Consider the following 26,998-nt stretch of genomic DNA (forward strand, 5'->3'; position numbering starts at 1 on the left):
AGTCAAGAGCACACTCATGCTTCAGAAATATTATAGCAGCCTTAATGCATATTATATAAGTGTATACTGCTATTATATTGATTTTTTCTCACATTAATGGTAATACTGAGCATGTGATATGAGTAAGTCTCATTAGACCTACTGCATAAATGAGAGAGCTGACAGACACTTAAGGATAAGTGATATTAAAGAAAGCATTTGCAGATAATATAGATGTTCCACTTGTACTCTGTGCCTATATAAAATGTGCCTTTCTGATTTCTTTAAAAGCATTATCATCACAATAACCTTGTTGAAGCTATTTCCACTAAAAATATAAAATAAATAATATCAATTCTCTTTATCTGAAATGTTGTGACATCCTATTCATTAAAAGTACCACCTTCACTTCCACAGCACATTCAAAGCTATATAGCTCACATATTAAAGTTTTATGCACTGATGATTCTGTTAGAGTTGTTGCTGTGAAACCAGAAGTGTTTTGATGATGATTATCCTCAGCTTCCTAAAGTAGACTTAACATCTTTAGGAGGATGTGCACTGAAACCCATATACACGTTCTATCCCTCAATTCTACATAGTTATGGTATCTTGTACAAGTCACTTAAATTCTTGGGTTTTTAGATCGCTCATCAGTTAAAATTTAATTCTAACTACCAGATCCTTGATTTTGCACTGCATTTTCAAATCAGACCCAGCAACCCCATAATTTGTATAATGTGATTCTCCCGATTACCTTAGCAGTTCACGCTGGCCTCTTAACATGTGAAGGCTGACAGAATAAAAGCCTTACACATTTAAATGAAACTATTTCTCTCTCATAATATTTCCATGCGGGCCTTTTGTCTATTGATCTTTGATTCTCCAGGACACTACAAATGAAAACAACCTTGTTTAAGCATCTAGAGACATAGGTTCAATGCTGGGCTCTGACAGGCAATGTTCTCTTCACTTTGGTGAACCACAGGGTCTTTAGCTATAAAGAACAAGTATTCAGAGATGCATCCTGCCCACCTCCTGAACGAGATGTAAAGAAAATAGGTTGACTTCAGTTCTGAACACACGAGGCTACGGGTGACTATTGAACAGCGCAGACAACAGCAACATATCTCGGCATTACCTGACGGGGAGATGTGCCGCCAAGAAATGGAAGGCTCTGGTTTCCCAGTGGCCAAGCAAATCAGGGTGACATTGGTTCCTTCATTGATGGTCATATCACTTGAGATGTCATATATCTTCGGAGGAACTGAAATGGTAAAACATGAAGTGGTCAGAAAAAAATATCTATAAAATTCTGTTGAGCTGTATATGGTAACTCCATGATATCATGCAATAAAGTTGTGGCAATGAAATGTACTTATGGTCTATGAACATTCCCCAAAAGATTGGTTCTCTAGATCCTCAGAACTCTGCTAGAGTTCTTGTTGTGCTTAGTTGGTTCATTTTATTGTTTTCCAATTTTAAGACATGCAATATTTCAGAATAAATGAAATATTTAATAACAAAATGTTTAAACATTGCTTAAATTAAAATTGTATCATGGATACTGTGTATTAAGTAAACTAGAATATAGCCAACCTATCTGTTCCATCCATGTATCTTTACTATCGTGATGGTTTTCTTGTTGAAAAAAATTAAACAAAAACGGAAATCTGGAAGAAATTGGAAGTAGTGGAAAAGTGATGCTTCCATGCTGATTTTAGAGCCAAGTGATATAGAAACATGTACTGAATTGAGAGATAAGGTTTCAGGGTCCCAAAGGCATTTGGAGCTTTAATTTTCTATCTCCCAAGTAGTAGGAGATTCTCAGCATTTATGTTTTAAGAAACACTGTTACTGAAGTGTGTGAAATTGTGTTTAACAGGAGTTTTCTTGTCAGTAATGGCTGGAAACCACTGGTTGAAGCAATCTCTTCACTGGGGCATTCCTTAGAACCTCTGTTATGGCCACTGTAAATCTCCAAAATTAAAGGGGAATATATTATGGGTTTTTAAAAATCTTCATTGATGTGTTAAACTATGGACACTTTTATCTCAGAGCATTTGGCAAAACTATTGATCATGGAATACAATTTGGGAGTCTTCGATATGAAAATCCCTAAATTAATTCCCTGAATTTAAATGTCCATTATTCTCTGAAATACCAAATGGTCTCATTTAAACCTCAAACAACATAGATAAGAATCCTGGGTCCTATACTAGCTAGTGTGTTATCTAGGGCAAGTTACTTAATGTATCAGTTCAGTGTCTTCATCTAAAAGCTGGAAGTAATATTAATACAAATCTCATATAGCTGTTGGGAGAATTAAATAAGTCAGTATATTGTAAAGGACTTAGAAAAACACCTGACATCAGTGTTAGCTTTTATTAGATGTCTTAAAAGACACATATCGTTATGCATTCAATTTCAATAATGCCCTTTATTTATGCCTTAAAATTGCTCTCAGAACTTCATAACTTTGTTAGTATATGACTGGTATGTGTCATAAATTTTGGTTTACTGTATAACAATTATATGCCGATTTTCCAGGTTAAAGCTAAATAAATGGCAATTAGATAACTTGATCACTATTAGAAAAAATTTTTTCACTAGAATATCTTAATAGACTCTTAGAGTTTATATAAGAGATGTTTTCATTTAGTTAAAAAGAAAACAGTAACAAGAATCTGTCATAGCATAAATTAAATTAACCATACTTTGAATATTACCTTTGACTTTTTTAATGAAACCATAACTCCACTATAAGTTAGTCTATTATAATGATTACAAATATAAAGCTTTTGATTATATGTTACTGTTGCTATAATTGAAGAAAAGGCTTATTCCTAAGTGATTTATTACTGTAACTATTTCTAAATTATAATCTTTAATTTGCATTTAAAACCAATGATATATTATCATTACTGTTACCATAATATTTCTAAGAAATTACTAGCATTGGACCTTCCTGTGTTCAGTGCAACTTTCTGCTATTTTTTTTCACTGAAAGGAAACAGTTTTAAATTTATTGTTTCACTAGGAAAAAATTAAACATATTATCATTGAACTCTTCAGTGAGTTTTTATTAGAAAAATAGTAAAAAAATAAAATCCATTCCAAACAGAGACTCTTTTTAGATTAACTGAAAAAGAACAAAAATACAATTAAAATACCATAGAAAAAAGTATGGGAAAATGTAAATGACTTACTATTGGTGAACAGGAGAGCTAATTAAAATAAACTTACAACCATACACAGCAATATTATTTACTATGTGGATGTAGATATAGGTTTGATATAGTAAACTATAAAATATATGTGTACATGTATGTGAATGTACACACATACAAAATAAATAGATATACAATAATACACAGTATTAAGAAAAGTTACATAGCACTGTCTCCCTTATATAGAATATAATACAAAGAGATCAGCCTAGCCTGGCTAGTTTATTTTTATGTTTTAAACATACAACTGACTCACCTTTAGACTGAGGTTGTGTAGGTATTTAAGAGAAATGCAATACTGTCAAAAGACCATGCAATCTATTTATTCTCTCAATTATATTATTTTGCCAATTCTATCTGATATTTATTTATTTATTTATTTATTTATTTATTTATTTATTTATTTTATAGAGACAGAGAGAGAGTCAGAGAGAGGGATAGATAGGGACAGACAGACAGGAACGGAGAGAGATGAGAAGCATCAATCATCAGTTTTTCTTTGCGACACCTTAGTTGTTCATTGATTGCTTTCTCATATGTGCCTTGACCATGGGACTACTGCAGACTGAGTAACCCCTTGCTCAAGCCAGCGACCTTGGGTCCAAGCTGGTGAGCTTTGCTCAAACCAGATGAGCCTGTGCTCAAGCTGGCAACATTGGGGTCTCGAACCTGGGTCCTCTGCATCCCAGTCCGACGCTCTATCTACTGCGCCACTGCCTGGTCAGGCTCTATTTGATCTTTAAAAAGTTTATTTTCATCTTTACACATCTACCTATATTTTAAGCAGTAAATGTAAATGGTAAACAAATATTTAGCATAATTTTTGATTTCAGGGAAAAGCATAAGCATCTTTGGCCATAAACTTAGACTTAACATTTAATTATAAGAAATTGTGTGGTGGGAAAGAGTGTTGAGTTCCAGGTGTGACATTCATCTCAGTAACTCTAATTACCTCTTGGGACTCCATATTTCAGGATATGCTACAGGGAAGGAACATATGGAAAGAGGAGGTCAGTAAGGAAAAATTTTTTGGCGAGGTCCTTCTCCCCTGAATGCATCACCTGTTAACAACAGATACTGTGTGTAAAGGGAGGAGCCAATGAAATCCTTCACATGCTCTGTAGTTTGTGGAGGCAAAAACAGATGTTGCTTCCCTGAATATTTAAAGTCATTGCATATTGAATATAAGACTTCTACCTAGTATTATGAAAGGTTAATTCTGGACACACAGGAAATACAAAAATTTCAAAGCATAATTCTTGTCCTCAAAGAACTTATAATTAAGAGGAGGCAGATAAGTATATAAGTAAGATACAATAAATATTTTCTACATTTTTCTTTACTATTTTACATGAGTAACACATATCTAGTAGGTATGCCTTCTGGGTTCAAACTGGCAAAGATTAGTTCCATATTGGTTTCTTTTAATGCAAAACAAATAAGACAATTTGTGCACAGAGCTATTCAGTGAGGTGTTATTTATAATGGAGAAAACTATTAATAATCTCAATGTAGAACAACGTAAAAGGAGGTATTGTGAGCTCTGCCTGCAGAATAGGGTATGGTTCTGGGGAAGGGTTTGGGATCATTCCAGGGAGCATCAAGCTAAGAGAAAGTAGAAGAGAAAAGAGGTGCTTTTACTCTTGGCGTCAGGAGCAGGGAAGAATGGAAATATCTCAAGTGTCTTAAGACCATCTGTTTCTGGTAGCTGTTCCTGGGTTACAGTTTGTGTGTCAATGATACACACACACAGGTGAAAAAGGCTCTATTGAGCTTTCTGAATGACAAAGCAGCACATCTTATGGCATGTCCAATATGCTGTGCTCTAGCATAGAAAAACAGAAAATGAGGCAAGTAAAATAACTTAATATTCTAGATGCATGTTCACTTTCCATATAGCTTATTCCATAGTTTCTCAAATACTTCATTTAAAATCTAACCTTAATAATGTGTTTAAAAAAGAGCAAATGTGTTCAGTCAATTTAATTATTTTAAGTAACTAAATATTATAACTATGAATTTTAATAAGTGTTTTGGGTTTCTATGTACATTATTTAAGTATTTATACCAGAGCAGAGTAATAAAGAACTATATAATTTACCTAAATATAAACTTGTTTTATTTGCAGAAAATAATCATCATCATAACTTTATCATTATGGTCATCATCATGGCACCATAAATAAAAACAGTAAAGAACAGATTTTAAATTCCTTTAAAGAATAGAATTCATCTTGTAGTCTGGAATATAACCATTAAAATCACAGGAAATGCATGAGCACAGTGTTTTATTACATTAAAAGTCTGTTCAGGTGATTTTCTGAAAAAATAAATAAAATAAAGTTTACACCTCTACTCAGATGCAAGAGATGTAAGGTTGTGTTTCACAAAATATTGAGAACCATTTGAGGATGTATTTGATGGTTATCTTAACTGTAAATTCAAGGCATGGACTATTTGGATCTGTAAATTTACATAGGCTCACTGGAATCAATTAAATACCCCATCAAGTTTTTAGGTTGTAACAGTCCATGAAACACCACAGATACTAATACATTTAGAGACCTTCTGTAGGCTGCCAGGGCTAAAAGTTGGATGGAGTATTCATTTAATCCAACATAACATTTATTTAGTTACATACAGATTCTGAAAAAAATTATCAGTTCAGCCTTTACTGTGGTCACAATATTCTTTAGTCAAGGTGTAAAATTAGTGTCTTAAAGGAAAGTGCACTGAGTATATCCCACTTGTTCTCTGAAGTTATAGGTTCATTACCAAAAACATGTAAAAGCTTTGATTTATCTATTTGAATTATGTATATAATCGCTAGATCTGATCTTCAAAATATTTTGCAGACCAAGCAAGAAATAAAGATAAGTGATTTTTTTTTTGATGGTCTGTTTGATCAACCTCTTCACAGTGAATTCCTCCACTCCAAAAACTTACCAGAAAGAAGAAAGACTAAAATGTGAATTTTGGAGTGAATACTGAGAGGCTAAAATTTCATTTTAAAACATGTGTCAATGATGACATTGGTCATCTTAAAGTAGGATCGATTTTTCTCGGTATCTGTCTCATTGAAATAACCATTTGCATCCTCAACCCTCTGTTTCTTCCCACTCCTATTTCCTTCCAGTTTCTTTATTACAGTATTTTTTACAATCATCCATTGTCATTGGCCTTTATTTCTTTACTCTATTGCCTGTCTTCTCTTCATAGAAATTGAGTAAACTCCTGGTTGTAGAAATGCTGTTTGCTTTATTCAACAGCATATATATAACCAGCACCTACAAAAGGTCCTGAAACATACAGGCTATTAACAAGTATTTGATTTTCCTTTCATGTGCTGAACTAATAGTTCTTTGACTTCTTAAAAAAATATTTTACATAGAATTTATACCATGGCATGATGATATAATAAAAATTCTAAGAATATGGTGAAAATGTTATTATAATGCCATGGGTCCTTTGTGACTTTTATTTTCAAAGATCCTCTAAGTTTGGGGATTCAGTATTCCTTTGAATTCATACAAACTCAGAGAAATAATTGGACTTTTATCATATAAATTTATTTTCAATAGAATGATATGCCATCTTAGGCAGCACTGCATGCCTTTATTTATTTATTTATACTGGAGAAGTCGTGTAAATATAGGGTCAGAAAGATTTGACTCTGGGGTATGTACATATTATGTCCACTTTATTTTTTCCTCTCCACAGACTTGGAATCTGTTTTAGTTCAAAGAAACTACATCTCTGAAGATTTTTCAAACTGCTTGAGTGAACAGGCTAGACAGAACTATAAATCTTGAGAGAATTGGCTTTTTTTTTCCACGCTCGTATCTGGAAATGGCTGGCAATATCGAAAGAGCAGTCTGCCTTTCCTGAGGCTGGCATTTATTTCTCTGTTCAGTCCTGGGCACCTTCCAGGAAGGGAAAAAGCGGGTCTGTGTTACATAACAAACCTAGAAACGGTGCTGTTCTCAAACTGAAAGAAGCAATTGTTTCATGATATTTTTTTAATTGGTTTTCTTGTGGGTGCTTGATTTCCTAGCCTGATCTAACTAGCAACATGGTATTCTCCAGCTCATAGATTCTCACTGACTTTTTATAGTTTATGACTTTTCAGAGACTTCTATGGCTTCTTCTTTCATTCCATCACCCAGATAGTGGTTGAAGGAAAAAATATCCAAGTATAACTAAATGCAAACCTTCCATATTTGTGAATTACTGACTGATGGAATATGGCAGAATTACTTTTGGGGGCAAAGAACATGTTTGAGATAAATGGATCTTTCACACTTCAGTTCAAACTTTGAATCATATTGCTTAATGTTTTCTGTTTTTAGAAAGCCTAGTCACATTTTTCTCAAGCTACTGAGTTCTGTAAGGGGTCAGCTATATAAAATGGCAAAACAGTCAATAACTTATTTTAATCCATTTATCCATCCATCTACCCAAATTTTTATTGAGCAACAACTTGATTAAGCAACAAATCTTAAGGAGTCCATGTCTAAGGACCTAATACTATTAGTTATAATATGGAGTCATAAATCCTACAAAGTGAATTTTATAACTACAAGGTACTTTGAGAACACAGAGTAGTCAATCTATCTCTGCCAATGGAGTCAGAATTGGACAGGCTACTGAGACTAGAAAAAGCTTTATGAAACAAATGGCATTTGAGTAGAATTTGATGGGTTACTAATTGTAGCTTTCTGCATCCATACAGTTAACAGGATAATCTGATGAGGAATTTTCAACCCTAGATTTGGGAAGAGGCCTAATTTGGGAGATCCCAGACCAACAGGAACACGGTAAGTTCCAAATTCTTCAAGTTTGGTAACGGATTACCAGATACCAGAAAGACCCTTGCATGTACTTCTCTCTCTTATTTATGTAAAAACTCCACTCTAAATAGAGAGGCCTTCCTTCACATCCTCAGAGTAGTTTTTTGCCCTCAATGGTTTAATATTAAAATGTAACTGTCCTAAGAAGAGACAATACTGTAATAGCTGGCATTCATTTTCGTACTTCCTGAGAGCAGCTTGACAATGTAAAGAAGGCTTCATACTGGAGGTAGAAAGGTGTCATGAGCAACTCCCCCCCCCCCCCCATGGTTTATTTTCCCTTGGGATAATCCAGAATCCGTTTTCTGTATCATGGAGCAAGACAGTAGGCAAAGAAGAGAAGGAAGTAAGCATCTAAGAGGACTACACCTTACAAGACATGTAGATGTGGAAAAATTAAAGTGGAAATAGTGTCCCTGTCACTTTCCCTTTTCTCCATTTCAGCATGACTGACTATTACATAAATTATGCATCAAGTATGATGAGAAAAAGTAAGTACAACACTTCCTAAATTTTAAGACAGAGTTCCTCAATGAAGCAAGGTGCAGGTTTTAGTAGGTAGATTTTTCAGTGGCAAATACACATACACACAAACACACACACACACAATCTAATGAGGTTATTGGGTTAGAAAGGATAAGTTTTGGTAGCTTAACATTTATTTGATGCTTTTAAATTTTTTGATCGAAGACGGCTTTTTTATCTGCTATATAAATATTTTGAAAATCACAACATTGTTATACGAGTTTTCAAAATTTTATACTTAAAGGTTTTTCTTTTTGCTTCATTTTGACTAAAGGATCAATAGCTTCTACACATGAGTGTTTATACACCAGAGTTCAAACCGCTGCTGCACCTCGGGCTAGCTTCAGCTTCACTTATTGGATGCTTCAAAGATATAAGACACTGTTTAAAATCAGGACCTTAATAGCAGCTACCCCCTCAGGCGGCGGCCGCGGCAGCAGCAGCAACAGCGGGAAGGCTGGAGCACACTTTCAGCCTGTTGTATATACAGCGAATCTACAGTGCCTGTTCAACGCGCCCTTCTCCTAATAGGAAATAGTTACAAAACACAGGAAGAATTCCACAACTGAAATACATTAGAGCACACAATTACAAGTGTCCATTCCAAGTGAGACAGCATTCTTAAGGAACCAACTCTCTATCTTTAAAACCTGCAGTGATGATAGCATTTTATTAAGAATTAAACGTGATTTATTTATTTCTGGAAACAATTTGGCAATATACTTTAAGAAATTTTTTAAATCCGAACCCGCTAGTAGCCAATGATTTCTCCTTCCAGGAATTTATCTTGAGCAAAGCAGACACCTTTTTCTGTGTAGGCACTATTCCCATAAACCTGGTGGCCAGCCTCATTGTTCTGCTTGGAAATGTGCCAGAAAACACCCTCTGGAGTGGCCTGGCTGAACTGTTCTTGCCTCATCCTTGGCAGTGAACTTTTCTCTGCATAAACCGAGAAAACCGCCCAGCTGTGTCACACTAGAACCCAGCTGTCTTCTTTGCAAACATTTGCCATCTCTGAAAGCTTGCTTTAGGGTTTTTTGAAACATGAGTCCAATGTCTACCCTTGGATTCAGTTATAATGTAACACCTGGTTTCTTTTATGAGGTAAGCCTGTTTCGGTAAAATATGAGTTCTCCTTGATAAGCTCAGGTTTCTGTAAATGAATTTTAGTAGATTTTTAAATCTAAATGCTGCTATGTTTCTTTACGCCTGCAGAAAGGATGTGTCATTGCAGCACAATGAGAAAATCATGCCTTTTCTGAGGTACTCCGGTTTCTTTTTTTTTTTTTAATAATATTTATTTTGTTAATTATAAACTCAGTATAAAATTATTGAATAGAATGTGGAAATTTATATAAAGAATAAGGAAGAAAAATCCAACAGCACTTATTCTAATGAAACATTTAAAATTGCCTTTGGGCAGATTAAAAACAAATGGCTACTGATCATTATATGTGATTTCATTTAATATCATATAATCCCACCATTCAGAAAGAATCATTACTAATTGTTTAATTTATTTCATTTTGGGTTTTTTTTTGTGTGCATGTATTTTTACATAGATCCAAAACATTTCCACATGACCCAATGATCTCATCAGAAAATTGTGCCTAAACCTTGATTAAAAATAAAGTGTCTCTTTCTTTAAGAAATACATCCTCTAGATAGAAACTAAGCTAGAAGGTACTAGGAAACGGATACAAAAAGTAAGCCATATTAGCTCTCTTCCTTTTCTCATTGGACACATGTCTAACAAAAGAATACCTACGAGAAAGGTTAATATTTATTGGACATAACTATGTGTAATGTAGTTAAAGACTTTTATTTTATTTGCAAGGGTGGAGCTTAGCATGGTGCAAAATTCTATATATCCAGTCCTCGATGTCCTCTCCCACCCTCTCACTTGCTTCTTTGTTAGTTGGTTTATGTGGCAGTTTCATAATATGGCCCCAAATTCCTCCACTGTCATAAATAGTCTTTGTACTGCCCCTGTCCCATCTTTAGTTGAATTTGAGTAGGCTCCTAGATGCTTTTTAACAGAATTGAGAAAAAAAGCTATGTGACTTCCATGACTGTATCGTAAAATATCACTTGTCATCTGCCTTGTTTCTGAACACACTGACTCTTGGAGGTCTGAGCTGCTATATAATTAGCCCAACCATCTTGAATCTACCATGCTGGAGAGAAAAGGTGGAGACATCATTATAGACCCCCTATAGAGATGTTCTGAAACAACAGCAACAAAAAGAGAGCTTAGGAATCATTTCAACACTTCTGTGCCCTAAGGATTGAAGTCATCCTAGCGAGACTTCAAATATTATGTCCATATTGTAGTATTATGAGTAAAATACATAACTGTTGTTGTTTAAAATGATGAAGTTTAGGTAGAGTTAGAAAAAGAATAATGAACATTATACTAGCTGACTTCAAGGTAATATTATAAAGGTACAACAAAAATAAGTGCAGCATTGACATAAAAATTAACAGTGGGACAAAATAAAAACTCCAAAATAGATGAGAAAACATTCCAGGAGGCTCAAAGCCCTAGATACTTATATTAAAAACTACAATGCTACCACTGATAATATTCATTTAGAAAATGGATGTCCAGATTTGCCAAACTTTAAAACATGAATTTCCCCCTTTTATTTGTACCATACAAAATCATCCAAATATCTGTAGCTTACCCTGGCCCCAAACCAAATGGTACCATTATAAGAATTAGAAAAATTTGCTGCTTGCTGAAGACACTTGATCATTACACACTGGGAAACTGTCATAATATAGAAATCTATGCAGCCTATGAAAGTAAACAGTGCTCAAAGATTTATGTGTGTACAAAATCCTCACCATATGCTCCAAACCCTGTGAGGTTGGGATTCAGTAATAAAGTTATACTCTTGCCATCAATGCTGTCCACCCTGGCAAGCCCTCAGCTGGCTCATTTGCCTTGTAAGACCCAAGGAATCCATTTTCACATATTGCTTGGTGGCTCATAGAAGCTATACATTTTCACACTAATGTGTGGTTGCTCACCTGTCAGAGAATAACTATGATTAGGTCTTCAGAGTAACTATACTCCTGGGTTAAGAAATATTCTGAGAATAGAATTTATTCAGAAATTTAAATAATAAAATTATGATTCCCATTAATATTATGCTCCCCCCTAAAATAATTATCATCTACATTTTTTAAAATCTTCATGTTCCTTTACTTTTCTCAAAGAGAATGATTTATTCATGTTTTCTCAATATAATAACCATATGTTACCATGAAAATATATGCCAGGAGATCTCAGTAGAGTCCTATGTTTACATGCACAGATTCTCTCTAAAATTGGGTTAAAAGGTAATTTGCCATGTTTCTGGCCCCTGGATCATTAGTCATAGTGGTCTAAGTGCATTCTCCTATAATTCAATATCAAAGAAATTGGTTTTATGGCATTAACTATATTATATTCAAAATTTTATAAATTATTAAAATACTAGTATGACTACTGCCAAGATATAAGATGGTTCACATGGAAAAAAGTTGCATTTTAAATTATTCATTGGGAAAAAAGTCATTCTCTTGCCAGAAATTGTTTTATACCAAGGCTAGCTTCTGGGACTTACATTTAAATATGAATCACAAAAACTGTGAAAATTTTATATACTTATAATTATCTTGACTTAAATAAGAGGTTTATCTTTTTAACTCATTGATTTTTAGCTAGTGGGTTCAATAGTATAAACTTTCTTGTATCTAGGTGTTATATTAATGAGCATTTCATTAATAGAAAAAGTAATCATAAGTAATTCCTTTTAAGTCATTATAAAATGAGATAGATGATTCATATAAAAATACTGAAATTTAGTGACTTACATTTATTCAGTATTTTAAAGTACAGTATAGAAACTATATAACTAATTAACCATATATACAAACACACAAACTATAAATGTACATATGTATAAATATATATATTATGTATATTTGTTATTGCAGTTGATATATATTATATTAGATAGGTGTGTATATGTGTGTATATCTTTTAAATTAGTGTTTCTTGTTAATGCTGGAATATGACAATAAAGGGTCAAATGTAATTATAGAAAGGCTAACCTCAAGTAATCTCTCTACACAAATTTATATATTGTTTATTTGGTCAGAAGACATTTATTTATTACTTATTATCACCAAAAAATATGTTAGGAGCTCGCTATTTAAACCTACTACAACAGAATCTCTTCTTTTCAGTACCTTATATACATATTATGGAAGAGAGCAAAAATTGAAATGAAGCAAAATATAATTATATGAAGTTATAAAAGAGACAAATACAAAAATTAAAAGCAAAGTTAAATCACCAAACCCATGTGAAGATGAAGGGATGGTGAGGGAGATGCAAAGATAAATTTTGGAATAATATAACTATCTAAACAGATAAGTGCAATCCAAGTGGAGTGGCATGTGTGAAGGCACAAAGTTGGGAAACAGCCTGACTTATATATAGACAATGTATTCATCACTGTGCTTGCAAGAGTTGACTGAACTACTTTAGCTGGTCACAGCTAAAACTATTCCATCTATTCCATTTCAAGCTATAAAGAAATTTATTTTTCCTACATATTTCTGGAGAACTGATATAAATGCAAGGACTATTTTATGTTAATCCCTGGGTACAATACAGAATCACACTTAGAACACAGCAAGTGTGCACAAAGTGCTTAATATCAATAGTTCTTCAATTCTAAATTTTCCTTATTTGAAGAGTTAGTCTTTAACACATTCATTGAAAAGTCATTCTTTCTCATATTAATTACTATATTCTCAGTAACATATATTTTACCATTTCTCCTTTTTGATTTAAAAGATATTTGAGTAAGCTACTCCCTGGGGTATTATTAGATAAGAAACGTTCATTCATGTTAGGTTCTCTGAGGTACTAGGTATGTAGCACATTTTCAGTTGAAAGGTATCACATCCTATTAGTTTGCCTCTCCATATAATATAATATTATATTTCTAAGAACTTAAAAAAGCAATCAAGTCTGAAAGTATATTCTCTTGGGCACATGTTCTGTAACTTCTTCTCCTGCCTGCTACATTTTCTGGTTTTAAATACTCCAGGCTCATCCCTTGGCAAAACTTCTAAAAACAAGGCAAATCCTCTTTTTTTTCTTCTGAAAGCTGGATTACTTTTTCTTCTATCATAACTAGTACTATAACAGAAGGGTACAAAATATATCTAAATGTTTGATTTGAGGGTTGAGAGAAATGAAGGGCAAGGTTTAGCCATGTCAAATAATTAAATTTACCTTTTGGAAAAGTTAACTAACTACCTTAGTAAATAAAAGGAATTTTATGAATATGAATATAATTAGATATAAAAATCTCAGGGTCTATGACAGTTGTTAATGGTAGTTTTAAACAACAAAATGGAGAAATGTGGACAAAGAACTCATATAACCAAAAAAAAAAAATCCTTTCTGATTAAGCAACTGCAAACAGTGTCGAAGGGTGGATTCATGTCAGTATGAAAGGAGAATGTTAGAGATGTGCCACAAGAATCTCTTTTGCCCCTTATTCCTCAGTGTTAAACAACTTGGATGAAACTCTAAGAGACATGCTTATTGATGAATCATATCAGGAGTCATGTGTTCAGTTATAATCATTAAAATTTAAGAGTGAAAAGTTTTCAATTGATTTGTGGACGTATTTTCAGTCATTCTAGTGGACAGAATAATGGTAGAGTTCTGGTCATTATAATAAAGTATCCTAACAAGAAGTATCCTCCCAATGAAAGAGATTATTTTATTAGAGTGTAAATTCCCCATCATCAAAGAGTCTTCAGAATATGGAAGACCACTAATATTAGGGCAGAGATTACCATGTTGAGTGAGTAGCTGGGTAAAACATGGTCTTAGGATTTTTCAGCTGTTGGGCTGTTTAGCCTTTGCTGCACAGTATATGGATATACCAGGAAGCAACTCAGAGTAAAACAAATGAACATGATATAAGATCTGGGTCAATAGTTATTTACTATGTTTCCTGTGATTACTTAAAACAGAATAGGTCCAAATAAGTCCTATTAAATTTGTGGAATGGAAATAATATTTTATTAATATGTTTGGGAAGAAAAAGACACTATTCTCTACTATATGAAAAGTGTATTGGTCAATTTTATTTTTGGCTTTCTGAACATAATATGAACATTACATCAAATGTTTATACGTAAGCATTTTTTGTGAGTTTGTGTTTATTATAGCAGCCACAGTGTATGCCTCCAGACCAATGTGTTAGGATAAGAGGATGGAAATGTGCTTCTCGGTTGATGGGTAACATAAGAGCCCTTCTCATCTTGTTTCACCAAACACCTAAATCCACACACTTTCTGCCCTGGTTTCTTTTTTGTTCCACATTTATCTCTGAATTGCATTTAATCTTCAGAGACTGGATGACTACCTGCCTTTCAAACATATTGTAAAAACAGTGACTATGGTTCATTTTTGTCAACCAGTTATTTCATTAAGAAAATAGTACCAAATGACAGAAGAGTCACCAGTTTATGAGAGGAATTATTATTATATAATATTGTGCTTTTGGTAAGGAGATAGCACTATTGTGCCGTGATTGTAACATCAAACTGCTTCTGTCAGGCTGAGAGGTATAACATTCAAGTGGTACCTTAAGAAACTGGTACTTTTTGTTTTTAAGTGGGATTAAATAAAATTCATAGGAGTAAAAAATAAACTTTTGTAGTAGAGAAATATGATCTGTTCTTTTCTGAGTGCAGCAGGGTACTATTTGATCACCAAATAAATTTTCTTTTTATTTAAATTTCTGTTTACAGATTTTAGAGAGAGAGGAAGGCAGAGAGAGAGAGAAAGAGAGAGAGATAAACATTGATCTGTTGTTCTAATTATTCATGCCATCATTAGTTGATTCTTGTATGTGTCCTGACCAGGATTCAACCTGCAACCTTGGCACATCAGGACGGTGCTCTGTACAACTGAACTACCTGGCCAGGGCGTGTTTCCTCTTCACGAGACATAGCTAAATTCTGTTTCTCAGAATATCTTGCAGTTGCTTATGACTGAATTTTAAACCATAGAATCTGAGCAGATATGTTGTGTACAAACTCTTAGTCTTAGCCCACAAAATCTCTCCTTTCATGTTCTCCATGTTATTTCCCCCTACACTGCTCTGTAAGCAATCTTAGAAACTGGAAATTGCATATTGAAGATGACAGAAATACAAGATAGAGAACTTCTCCCTAGGGATTGTAGCTTGCAAGGAATAACTGGTTTTATTAGCAAAAAGTAAATAATACACCCAATTTAATAGACAAGATCTACCAATATTTAAGGGAGCAATTTCTACATTTTATAAGCCATTAAAAAGAGGATTTAAAAAGCAAATTGTAAAAAAATAGTTCTTATAAACTGATTCCTGAATATAAAAAGAGAAATACCTCACTAATTCAGTTTATGAAATCAATATAATATGACATTAAATATGGAAAGGACTGTTGAAGAAAAGTAATTTCACTTATACATAAAAATTTTTAAAATTATAATAGTGAATCCATCAAGTGAATCCAGTAATGTATATTAAAAATCAAGCCTTATTCCAAGACTGAGGAATATTAACAGTTTGTGAACTTAGTACTCCACAGAAACAGATTGAAGAAGAAATATATACATATATATTACATATGATTACATAAAAATATTTCAATAAAGCATTGCATAAAAATGCTATAATTTATAACAAAAAAGAAACTAGGGATACTCATTTTCCTTGATAATGTGACTAAAATGATCTATCAATAATTTAAAATTATTATTTTTAATTATGAAGAGTTGAATATATTTCATAAAAACTAAAATAAGGTTAGGAAGCCCATTTTCACTGTTTTTATTTTACATTGTACTGGAGTTCCTAATCAGTTCAATAAGATTGAGAAATAGCCTGACCAAGTGGTGGCGCAGTGGATAGAGCATCGGACTGGGATGCAGAAGACCCAGGTTCCAGACCCTGAGGTCACCAGCTTGAGTGCGGGCTCATCTGGTTTGAGCAAAAGCTCACCAGCTTGGACCCAAGGTCACTGGCTCGAGCAAGGGGTTACTTGGTCTGCTGAAGGCTGGCGGTCAGGGCACATATGAGAAAGCAATCAATGAACAACTAAGGTGTCGCAACGCGCAATGAAAAACTAATGATTGATGCTTCTCATCTCTCTCTGTTCCTGTCTGTCTGTCCCTGTCTATCCCTCTCTCTGATTCTCTGTCTCGGTAAAAAAAAAAAAAAAAAAAAAAAAAAAAGATTGAGAAATAAGTTTGAAGTATACGTATTGAAGAAAAAAGGTCTAAAAGAGTCATTGATCATATACAATTTCTTTGTAGAATATTCAAGAGGAGTTGCATGTTATTGAAACTGATAAAAAATTGGCAGGAATTTAGCTAGAGTATAATAAAATACGTAAATTTATCTACAATAAATCCGAATAACAAATGTAATTTGTTAAAATTACATTAAAACTTTTATTTTCATCCACAGAATTCAACAAGATTAACCCAATAATAATGTTGAAGAGTAAGGGACAAAGATTAGCCAAAACAACTGTTATAAAGCAAAAGAGAGAAAGAGATAGATATTTATCTTATCATATTCTTAAAAAAATTATAAAACTCTGGTGGAAAAATACAGAACAGCCCTGGCCGGTTGGCTCAGTGATAGAGTGACGGCCTGGCGTGCGGGGGACCCGGTTCGATTCCCGGCCAGGGCACATAGGAGAAGCACTTATTTGCTTCTCCAACCCCCCCCCTCCTTTCTCTCTGTCTCTCTCTTCCCCTCCCGCAGCCAAGGCTCCATTGGAGCAAAGATGGCCCGGGTGCTGGGGATGGCTCCTTGGCCTCTGCCCCAGGCGCTAGAGTGGCTCTGTTCGCGGCAGAGCAACGCTCGGGAAGGGCAGAGCATCGCCCCCTGGTGGACAGAGCATCGCCCCTGGTGGGCGTGCCGGGTGGATCCCGGTCGGGCGCATGCGGGAGTCTGTCTGACCGTCTCTCCCCGTTTCCAGCTTCAGAAAAAAAAATAAATAAATAAAAAAATACAGAACAGAATGATACAGAAACAAAACACATATGCCCAGAACACACACAGAATTTTGATACTGAAATGCTACAAATTCAGGGAAAGAATATACAATTCAATCAGTGATATTGGTAAAATTGACTACCTTAAGAAAAATATAAAAGTGGCTTCAGAGTTCATATCATGCATAGAAATATGCTAGACATATATTAAAAGTCTAATTATTAAAAGAAAAATATTTTAAAATATAAAATAACTTTATTATATTAAAGGTAGGAAGGAGTATCGTGTAAAACACACAACATAATGAACAAAAATCAATAAAGTTGGCCATGTTAAAATTAAAAACATGTATACATGTACATATATGAGACACCAAAAATAAATTTAAGTGAAGCTGTGGATTTATAAGAAGTATTTATAATGAACTTAAATAAACAAATACATATTAGTATCTTACACATATAAAAAATTTCAATAAGTCAATAAGTTAAAGAAAATGAACATGTTAATAAAAATGGATAAAGGACTTGAATAGAAATTCATAAAAAAGAAAAATTTGATGATTCAAAAGAGGTGGAACTTTTTTATAATTAGAAAAATTTATGTTAAAACAACAGAATTTCAAATCCATAATATTGAAAAACTTTAAAAATTAGATAATACTAAGTGATGAGGAAATCAGTAAATAAAATGTCATACAATAATAAAAACAGTGTAAATCTGTAAACAATTTGAAAATAGTTAATAAAACTAAAGATTCCCATATATCTCTACAATTTCATTTCTAAGTATTTACAGTCCCCAGAGCATTGTTACTAAAGTATGATCCTCTATCACCTAGCAGCTTGTTACAAATACAGTCTCAGGTGCACCCATATCTACCCAATCAAAAGCTGCTATTTAGTGAGATCTCTAAGTATTCTATATGTATATAAAATTTTGAGAAGAACTATTGAAGACAAGAGTACTACTTTTTAAAATTGGATGCACATTTGGGAAATCTGGGGTGTTTATAAAATAGGCTAATACATGGACTCGAATCCAGAAAAATTGAATTGTCAATTATATATTATATTCAAAAGCTTTCCAGATGATTTCACTGTACATCCATGCTAGAGAATCTCACATATGCACAAAAAACTTTATCAAAGATTATATAGTTTGAAAAAACAAAAATTCTTAACCCAAAATATCTATGGATTTATACTTTTATAGGTTATACAATAGTATCCTTAACTGCAGACAAAATGGTTTAACTAGGTCTACATGTATCAGTATTGACTACTTCAAAAAAAATGTTGAGTATAAGAAAAAAGAGAATCAGTGGCAAGTAGATAAATGGAACAGTTATGCAAATATACTCAACTAATCTTTGAAGAAGAAAAAAAGGCAATAGAATGGAGGAAAGAAAGTCTTTGCAATAAATTATGCTGCAACAATTGGACAACCATAAGCACAAAACAAATATAGACACCAACCTATACCTTTCACAAAAACAAACTCAAAATAAATCAACGAGCCTGACCAGGTGGTGGCACAGTAGATAGAGCATCAGACTGGGGCGCGGAGGACCCATGTTTGAAACCCCAAGGTTGCTGGCTTCAGCACAGGCTCATCTGGCTTGAGCAGGGGCTCACCAGCTTGGGCATGGGGTTGCTGGCTTGAACGGGGGATCATAGACATGACCACATGGTTGCTAGTTTGAGTCTGAGGTTGCTGGCTTGAGCAAGGGGTCACTCACTCTGCTATAGCAACCTGGTCAAGGCTCATATGAAATGAACAACTAAGGAAACTAAGGAGCCACAATGGAGAATTGTGCTTCTCATTTCTCTCCTTTTCTGCCTGTCTGTCCCTATCTGTCCCTATCTCTGTCATAAATGAATGAATGAATGAATGAATGAATGAATAAATAAATAAATAAATAAATAAATAAATAAATAAATAAAAATAGACCAAAAACCTAAATACAAAATACAAAACTATAAAACTCCTAGAAGATAACATACCAGAAACTCTAGATGACCTTAGGTATTTAGGTGACTTTTTATATACAACCAGAAAGGCATAATCCATGAAATAAATAAGTGAAACACTGGTCTGAATTAAAATTAAAAACTTCTGCTTTGTGAAAGACAATGCCAAAAGATCAGAACACAAGCCACAGCTTGGGATAAAGTATTTGCAAAAGACACATTTAATAAAGGACTATTATCCAAAATATGCAAAGAACCCTTTAAAGACAATGATAAAAAAACAACAACCCAATTTAAAAATTGGCCAAACACCTGAACACACATCTCACCAAAGGAGATATACAAATGACAAGCATATGAAAAAATTCTTCAAACCATGTCATCAGGGGAATGCAAATTACAACAAGAGTGACATATCATTAAAACTATTAAAATAGCCCAAATCTGGAACACTGACATCACTAAATGCTGAAGAGGATATGGAGCATTTAGGAACTCTCATACATTTGCTGGTGGGAATGCACAATGGTGCATCCACATTGGAAGGCAACCTGCTATTCTTTGTTTGTTTGGTTTTACAAAACTAGATTTGCACTTACTATATTGCCTAGCAATTGCACTCTTTGGTATTTAATCGCCAAGAGTTGAAAACTTATGTACACACACACACACACACACACACACACACACCCCTGTGTTAAAATGTTCATAGTATTTCTATTCATTATTGGCCAAACTTAGAAGCAAACAAGATATTCTTTAGTAGGAGAATAAGTGAATTAACTTTCATATGATGGCATGTTAAAAGGAAGTGAGTTATCAAGCCATGAAAATAAATGGAGGAAACTCAAATAAATATTACTAAGTGAAAGAGGCAAATTTGAAAAGGTTACATAATAAATAGTTCTACCTCTATGACATTAAGAAAAAGGCAAAATATGAAGATAGTATAGAAATAAGGATTAGGGGGTAAAAAGTGGGATGAATAGTCAAAGCATAGAGGATTTTTAGAGCAGTGAAAATATTCTGCATGATATTATGATAGATATATGTTATTATGCATATTTTATAATCTATAGAATATACAATACTAAGAGTAAACCATAAAGTAAACTTTGGACTTTGGTTGATTTTGATGTGTGTTAGGTTCATCCATTTGAACAGATTATCACTTTGGTGAAAACTGGTAGGTATATGAGGGAGGTTGTGCATATGTGGGGGCAGGAAGTATATTGATAATCTTTTTACCATCCCTTCTATTTTGCTGTGACCTTAAACTGCTCTAAATATAAAATTTCAAAAAATAAAATAAAGTATTAATATAAAATTATATTTAATGGTCTTATAAAATTTTAAACATAATAAATATTCAATAGGAAAAGCATCAATTGGGAAAGAATTATACAGTATAAAAGTGTGATATTATTGATGAAAATACTTTTAAAATACATAAAATATTCTGTATATTATAATAATTGCATATATAATAAAATTAAAACATTCATAGGAGAAATACACAGTAACTTAGAGTAGATACATTGGGAAATCATGGAAGGGAAATTAGAAGTTAATGTTTATTTTCATATATTATTCACAAGTGAAATAAATCAATGTTATCAATGTTATCAATGGTTAAATTTGTGTATTGATATAATAATGTTGATATGCTTTTCAGTTATTTGTATTTTTCATTTTGAAATATTTTTAAACAAAATGTAGACTGTAAAGTTTCTTATTTTGTGAGGTATTGTGAACCAGAAAATGGGTCATGATACTTGAATGAAGATACAGCTTTGTAAAGTAAATGCTATGTAAGGATTAGTTGTAAGGATTATTAATAACATTATTTTAAGAGGAACTGAAACAAAAATCACAAAGATTAACTGTTATTGTTAATAAAAATAAATCCATGTAAAAGAAAGTGAAAGCATTAATCAGTTTTAAGGCTCTTTTTTTTGTTTGTTTTTGCTTAGTTTATAATTACTTGCTTATTACTTGTGCATAAAATTTATTCATTTCTTGTTTCCTCCATTCTTTTACATTTTTCTTATTTTTCTCAACCTATTATGTGTGATATGTAGGAATTACACAAGCAGATTATTACATACTTTTAATAAAAAATTTCTATATATTTGTCCAGCAGAATTGTAACAGGAAATGAATATTCTATATTAATAATATTAGTCTGACTATCCATAGAATAAAATTAAAGTAAGTACATACTAATAAAATAAACTTAAGAAAGAGTTTCTGTAAAGCTACACATGGTGACCTTATTAAATATTACCAATCTAGTAATCAAAGTGATGCACCTTGTAACAAATCGGAAATATATAATCAATACTATGCTTTTATACCTATGGCCAAGTTCTTGTTATGGTTGAACAGCCTTTTCACATCCAGCTGATGCACATCAACAGTTAGTTAACATCAGAGCGAGAAGAATGAATGCTCAGGCCATCCTCTACCCTTTCTGGACAGCCTGACCATAGGAACATGGAAACACCATAAAAACAGTAACTCTAATTTATGAGTTACTTGCTAGTTTCATTTGTAGATACAAGACCAAGAGGACCAAGGAAGTCCAGCCAGCCATGAAAATACAAAAGTCGCTTTCTTGAGAGAAACTGCACGTCTACCCTCCTTCTAGGAGCTCTGTGCCTCCCACATTCAATATTTTTTTTTATGTTTCCTCTATACAATCTGACCAAGGTGTCTGAGCTGTTGAAATGGGTTTCTGAGGACAGGATTCCCCTCATGTCTCAGGTGGCTGACACTTGAAAACCTCTTTCCTTTTCACAAGCAGCTGTGTCATGAATATTGGCCTTCCATGTCACAGCAGGCAGGCCAAACCTATGTTTGGTAACAGAATATTGATATTATGATAAAATTTAATTTTTTAAAACCAACAATGAGCCTGACCAGGTGGTGGCACAGTGGATAGAGCATCGGACTGGGATGCTGAGGACCCAGAATTGAGACCCTGAGGTCGCCAGCTTGAGCATGAGTTCATCTGGTTTGAGCAAAGCTCACCAGCTTGGACCCAAGGTCACTGGCTCGAGCAAAGGGTTACTTGGTCTGCTGAAGGCCCAAGGTCAAGGCACATATGAGAAAGAAATCGATGAACAACTAAGGTGTCGCAATAAAAAACTGATGATTGATGCTTCTCATCTCTCTCCATTCTGTCTGTCTGTCCCTATCTATCCCTCTCTCTGACTCTCTCTTTCTCTGAAAACAACAACAAAAACAATAAACAAAACTAATATAAGCAAACATACTACAACATCAATGAAAAAAATTTAATTAATTTTTTGTTATCTTTATTTTCAGGAAGGAAATACTATTTGACATGTGTCAGTGAATATAAAGCCAATGGATTGAGGCAAAAGGGGCAATATAAATATATACCTTCCCAAAACTATTTGAAAACTGTAAATTCACATTCCTCAAGAAGGAAGCAGTGTTTTGGTTAATGGTAGCTGTGAAAGAAATATCGGCTATCATCGGGACCAGACTAACTTCAACAGTCTTAGCCCCAGTGGACTGGTGCATATGTGCGTACACACATAAGTCTCAGATAAGCCAGCTCTTGGTCATGGAAATCCAGCTTTTGCAGCGATGCTGATGTGAACCTTGCTCTCCTGACTGCCTATCAGTTCAGTTCTAAATTCTAATGGGTAACTATTTGGTCATCCTGAATTTCTACCCAATATTCTGCCCTTGGCCACCACAGGCAATAGTATAATCTTCCTTCTAAGAATATGAATGCTTTCTCTGTGTGCTCTCTAACTCTGTCTCAAAAAGCATTGCAGAGCCTGGGCCACATTTCAGACAGTGTTGAATGAGTCCTATTATTTACACGTCTCCTTGCTTGAAGATATTTTTGAGATGCTCTGCCAATGCATTATCATCAAATACACTTTTCCCCTTAATTTTGGAAGTAATTATAAAGTTATTACTCTCTTTCAACCCATTCAAAAACAATGTTGATATCATGCTTTTTTCATCATGTTTAAATTGTCTAGAAAGTGGAGTGAAATTAAGACCAGAGGAGAGGTTTAAACAATTCGGATTTAGCAAAACCTAGTATGACCGAGTTGCTTGTTTTAAGACACTGAAGAATGCCACATAATTAGTTGAAAGAATTTTCAAAATGAATTTCAGATTAAAAAATACTTTGTTGATTTTATCTATCCAGAAGTTGGTAATTATCTATCATTCACAAGGTACTGTTCTCCCTTAAACAAAGCAGATGTCACACTTCCTAATCTCTGAGCAAGCCAGAAACCACACAAGTAGAAAGAGATATCACAAAGGGAGGAAGTATATTTCTCAGTATCAAATAACGTAATATTAACTAGGTGCTGGATGTGTTGAGGAGCGCTTTTGCTTGGAGTGCTAGGGAAGACTTTTGAAATGTTGTACGTTTTACATAGGGGCCTGGTGTACAGTATTAGGGGTTGAAAGGAGCCGTGGCTTAGGAATTTTTACAAAGTACATATCACTGGAGCCTATTCAATAGTTGTCAGATGGTAGAAAAAATGATTTGTATTACTAGAGAGGAGAAGAGACTTCAAACAAGGAGGAGTTTTTTACAGAAAGTTCATTAACTTGTTCAGATTACTTAGCTGTTAACTGGGAATGTAGAATTCAAAGAGCAGTTCTGACTCAAGCCTGATTTTTGTCTACAAGGCTATTCAGCAGGAAAAGAGAGAGAGAGAAATACTAGATACTTATAAAACATACTCTAAAGAGAAGAGGAGCAGATTACATGGAAAAACCTTAAAAGTTCACAGGGCTAGGAAAAAATATTAGGGCCTTGCTTTTATAATCATTTTTGACCTTCTATTTTGTGAGTGTGCCCATGAATGCATCACGACATGGATGTAGGAACATTTTATATAAACAGCTGAATCTACTTTATATATATATATATATATATATATATATATATATATATATATTACTCTGCATTATTAAATCTAAATCTTTACTTACCTATCTTAACAGACTGTGGGTCGCTCGAGGGTAGGGAAAAAAATATTGTATTGGTTTGTGTTCTTTTTTTTTTTTTTTTTTTTTTTTCTTTTTTTTAATAAATTTTTATTAATGGTAATGGGATGACATTAATAAATCAGGGTACATATATTCAAAGAAAACATGTCTAGGTTATTTTGTCATTAAATTATGTTGCATACCCCTCGCCCAAAGTCAGATTGTCCTTCGCCACCCTCTATCTAGTTCTCTGTGCCCCTCCCCCTCCCCCTAACTCTCCCCCTGTCCTCCCTCCCCCCACCCCTGGTAACCACCACACTCTTGTCCATGTCTCTTAGTCTCATTTTTATGTTCCACCAATGTATGGAATCATGTAGTTCTTGTTTTTTTCTGATTTACTTATTTCACTCCTTATAATGTTATCAAGATCCCACCATTTTGCTGTAAATGTTCTGATGTCATCGTTTCTTATGGCTGAGTAGTATTCCATAGTGTATATGTGCCACATCTTCTTTATCCAGTCTTCTATTGAAGGGCTTTTTGGTTGTTTCCATGTCTTGGCCACTGTGAACAGTGCTGCAATGAACATGGGGCTACATGTGTCTTCACGTATCAATGTTTCTGAGGTTTTGGGGTATATACCCAGTAGAGGGATTGCTGGGTCATAAGGTAGTTCTATTTGCAGTTTTTTGAGGAACCACCATACTTTCCTCCATAATGGTTGTACTACTTTACAGTCCCACCAACAGTGAATGAGGGTTCCTTTTTCTCCACAGCCTCTCCAACATTTGCTATTACCCGTCTTGTTGATCATAGCTAATCTAACAGGGGTGAGGTGGTATCTCATTGTAGTTTTGATTTGCATTTCCCTAATAACTAATGAAGCTGAGCATTTTTTCATATATCTGTTGGCCATTTGTATCTCTTCCTGGGAGAAGTGTCTATTCATGTCTTCTTCCCATTTTTTTATTGGATTGTTTGTTTGTTTGTTGTTGAGTTTTATGAGTTCTTTGTAAATTTTGGAAATTAGGCCCTTATCTGAGCTGTTGTTTGAAAATATCATTTCCCATTTAGTTGGCTGTCTGTTTATTTTTATATCAGTTTCTCTTGCTAAGCAAAAACTTTTTATTCTGATGTAGTCCCATTCATTTATCTTTGCCTTCACTTCTCTTGCCATTGGAGTCAAGTTCATAAAATGTTCTTTAAAACCCAGGTCCATGAGTTTAGTACCTATGTCTTCTTCTATGTACTTTATTGTTTCAGGTCTTATATTTAGGTCTTTGATCCATTTTGAATTAATTTTAGTACACGGGGACAGGCTGTAGTCGAGTTTCATTCTTTTGCATGTGGCTTTCCAGTTTTCCCAACACCATTTGTTGAAGAGGCTTTCTTTTCTCCATTGTGTGTTGTTGGCCCCTTTATCAAAGATTATTTGACCATATATATGTGGTTTTATTTCTGGACTTTCTATTCTGTTCCATTGGTCTGAGTGTCTATTTTTCTGCCAATACCATGCTGTTTTGATTATTGTGGCCCTATAATATAGTTTAAAGTCAGGTATTGTAATGCCCCCAGCTTCATTCTTTTTCCTTAGGATTGTTTTGGCTATTCGGGGTTTTTTATAGTTCCATATAAATCTGATGATTTTTTGTTCCATTTCTTTAAAAAATCTCATAGGGATTTTGATGGGAATTGCATTAAATTTGTATATTGCTTTGGGTAATATGGCCATTTTGATTATATTTATTCTTCCTATCCAAGAACAAGGAATATTTTTCCATCTCATTGTATCTTTTTCGATTTCCCTTAACAATGCTTTGTAATTTTCATTATATAGGTCCTTTACATTCTTTGTTATGTTTATTCCTAGGTATTTTATTTTTTTTGTTGCAATCGTGAAGGGGATTATTTTTTTGAGTTCGTTTTCTAATATTTCATTGTTGGCATAGAGAAAGGCTATGGACTTCTGTATGTTAATTTTGTATCCTGCGACCTTACTGTATTGGTTTATTGTTTCTAATAATCTTTTTGTGGAGTCCTTCGGGTTTTCGATGTATAGGATCATATCATCAGCAAAAAGTGATACCTTTACTTCTTCTTTTCCAATATGGATGCCTTTTATTTCTTTGTCTTGTCTGATTGCTCTGGCCAGAACTTCTAGCACCACGTTAAATAAGAGTGGAGAGAGTGGACAACCCTGTCTTGTTCCTGATTTAAGGTAGAAAGTCCTCAGTTTTTTGCCGTTTAAAATGATGTTGGCTGATGGTTTATCATATATGGCCTTTATCATGTTGAGATATTTTCCTTCTATACCCATTTTGTTGAGAGTCTTAAACATAAAATTGTGTTGTATTTTATCAAAAGCCTTTT

At 33.8% G+C, this 26,998-nt stretch overlaps 1 protein-coding gene across 1 annotated transcript in view; it reads right to left on the bottom strand.

The window, feature by feature from the left end:
- The window catches only part of NEGR1 (neuronal growth regulator 1), a 961,252-nt gene that overhangs the window by 416,184 nt on the left and 518,070 nt on the right, over positions 1–26,998 (bottom strand). Inside the window, exon 3 of the mRNA XM_066376571.1 lies at positions 1,121–1,246. Coding sequence (XP_066232668.1) covers positions 1,121–1,246 — 126 coding nt within the window. The remainder of the gene's footprint in view (positions 1–1,120; positions 1,247–26,998) is intronic.

Source organism: Saccopteryx leptura, chromosome 3, assembly GCF_036850995.1.
Source record: "Saccopteryx leptura isolate mSacLep1 chromosome 3, mSacLep1_pri_phased_curated, whole genome shotgun sequence".
Classification (NCBI taxonomy): Eukaryota; Metazoa; Chordata; class Mammalia; order Chiroptera; family Emballonuridae; genus Saccopteryx; species Saccopteryx leptura.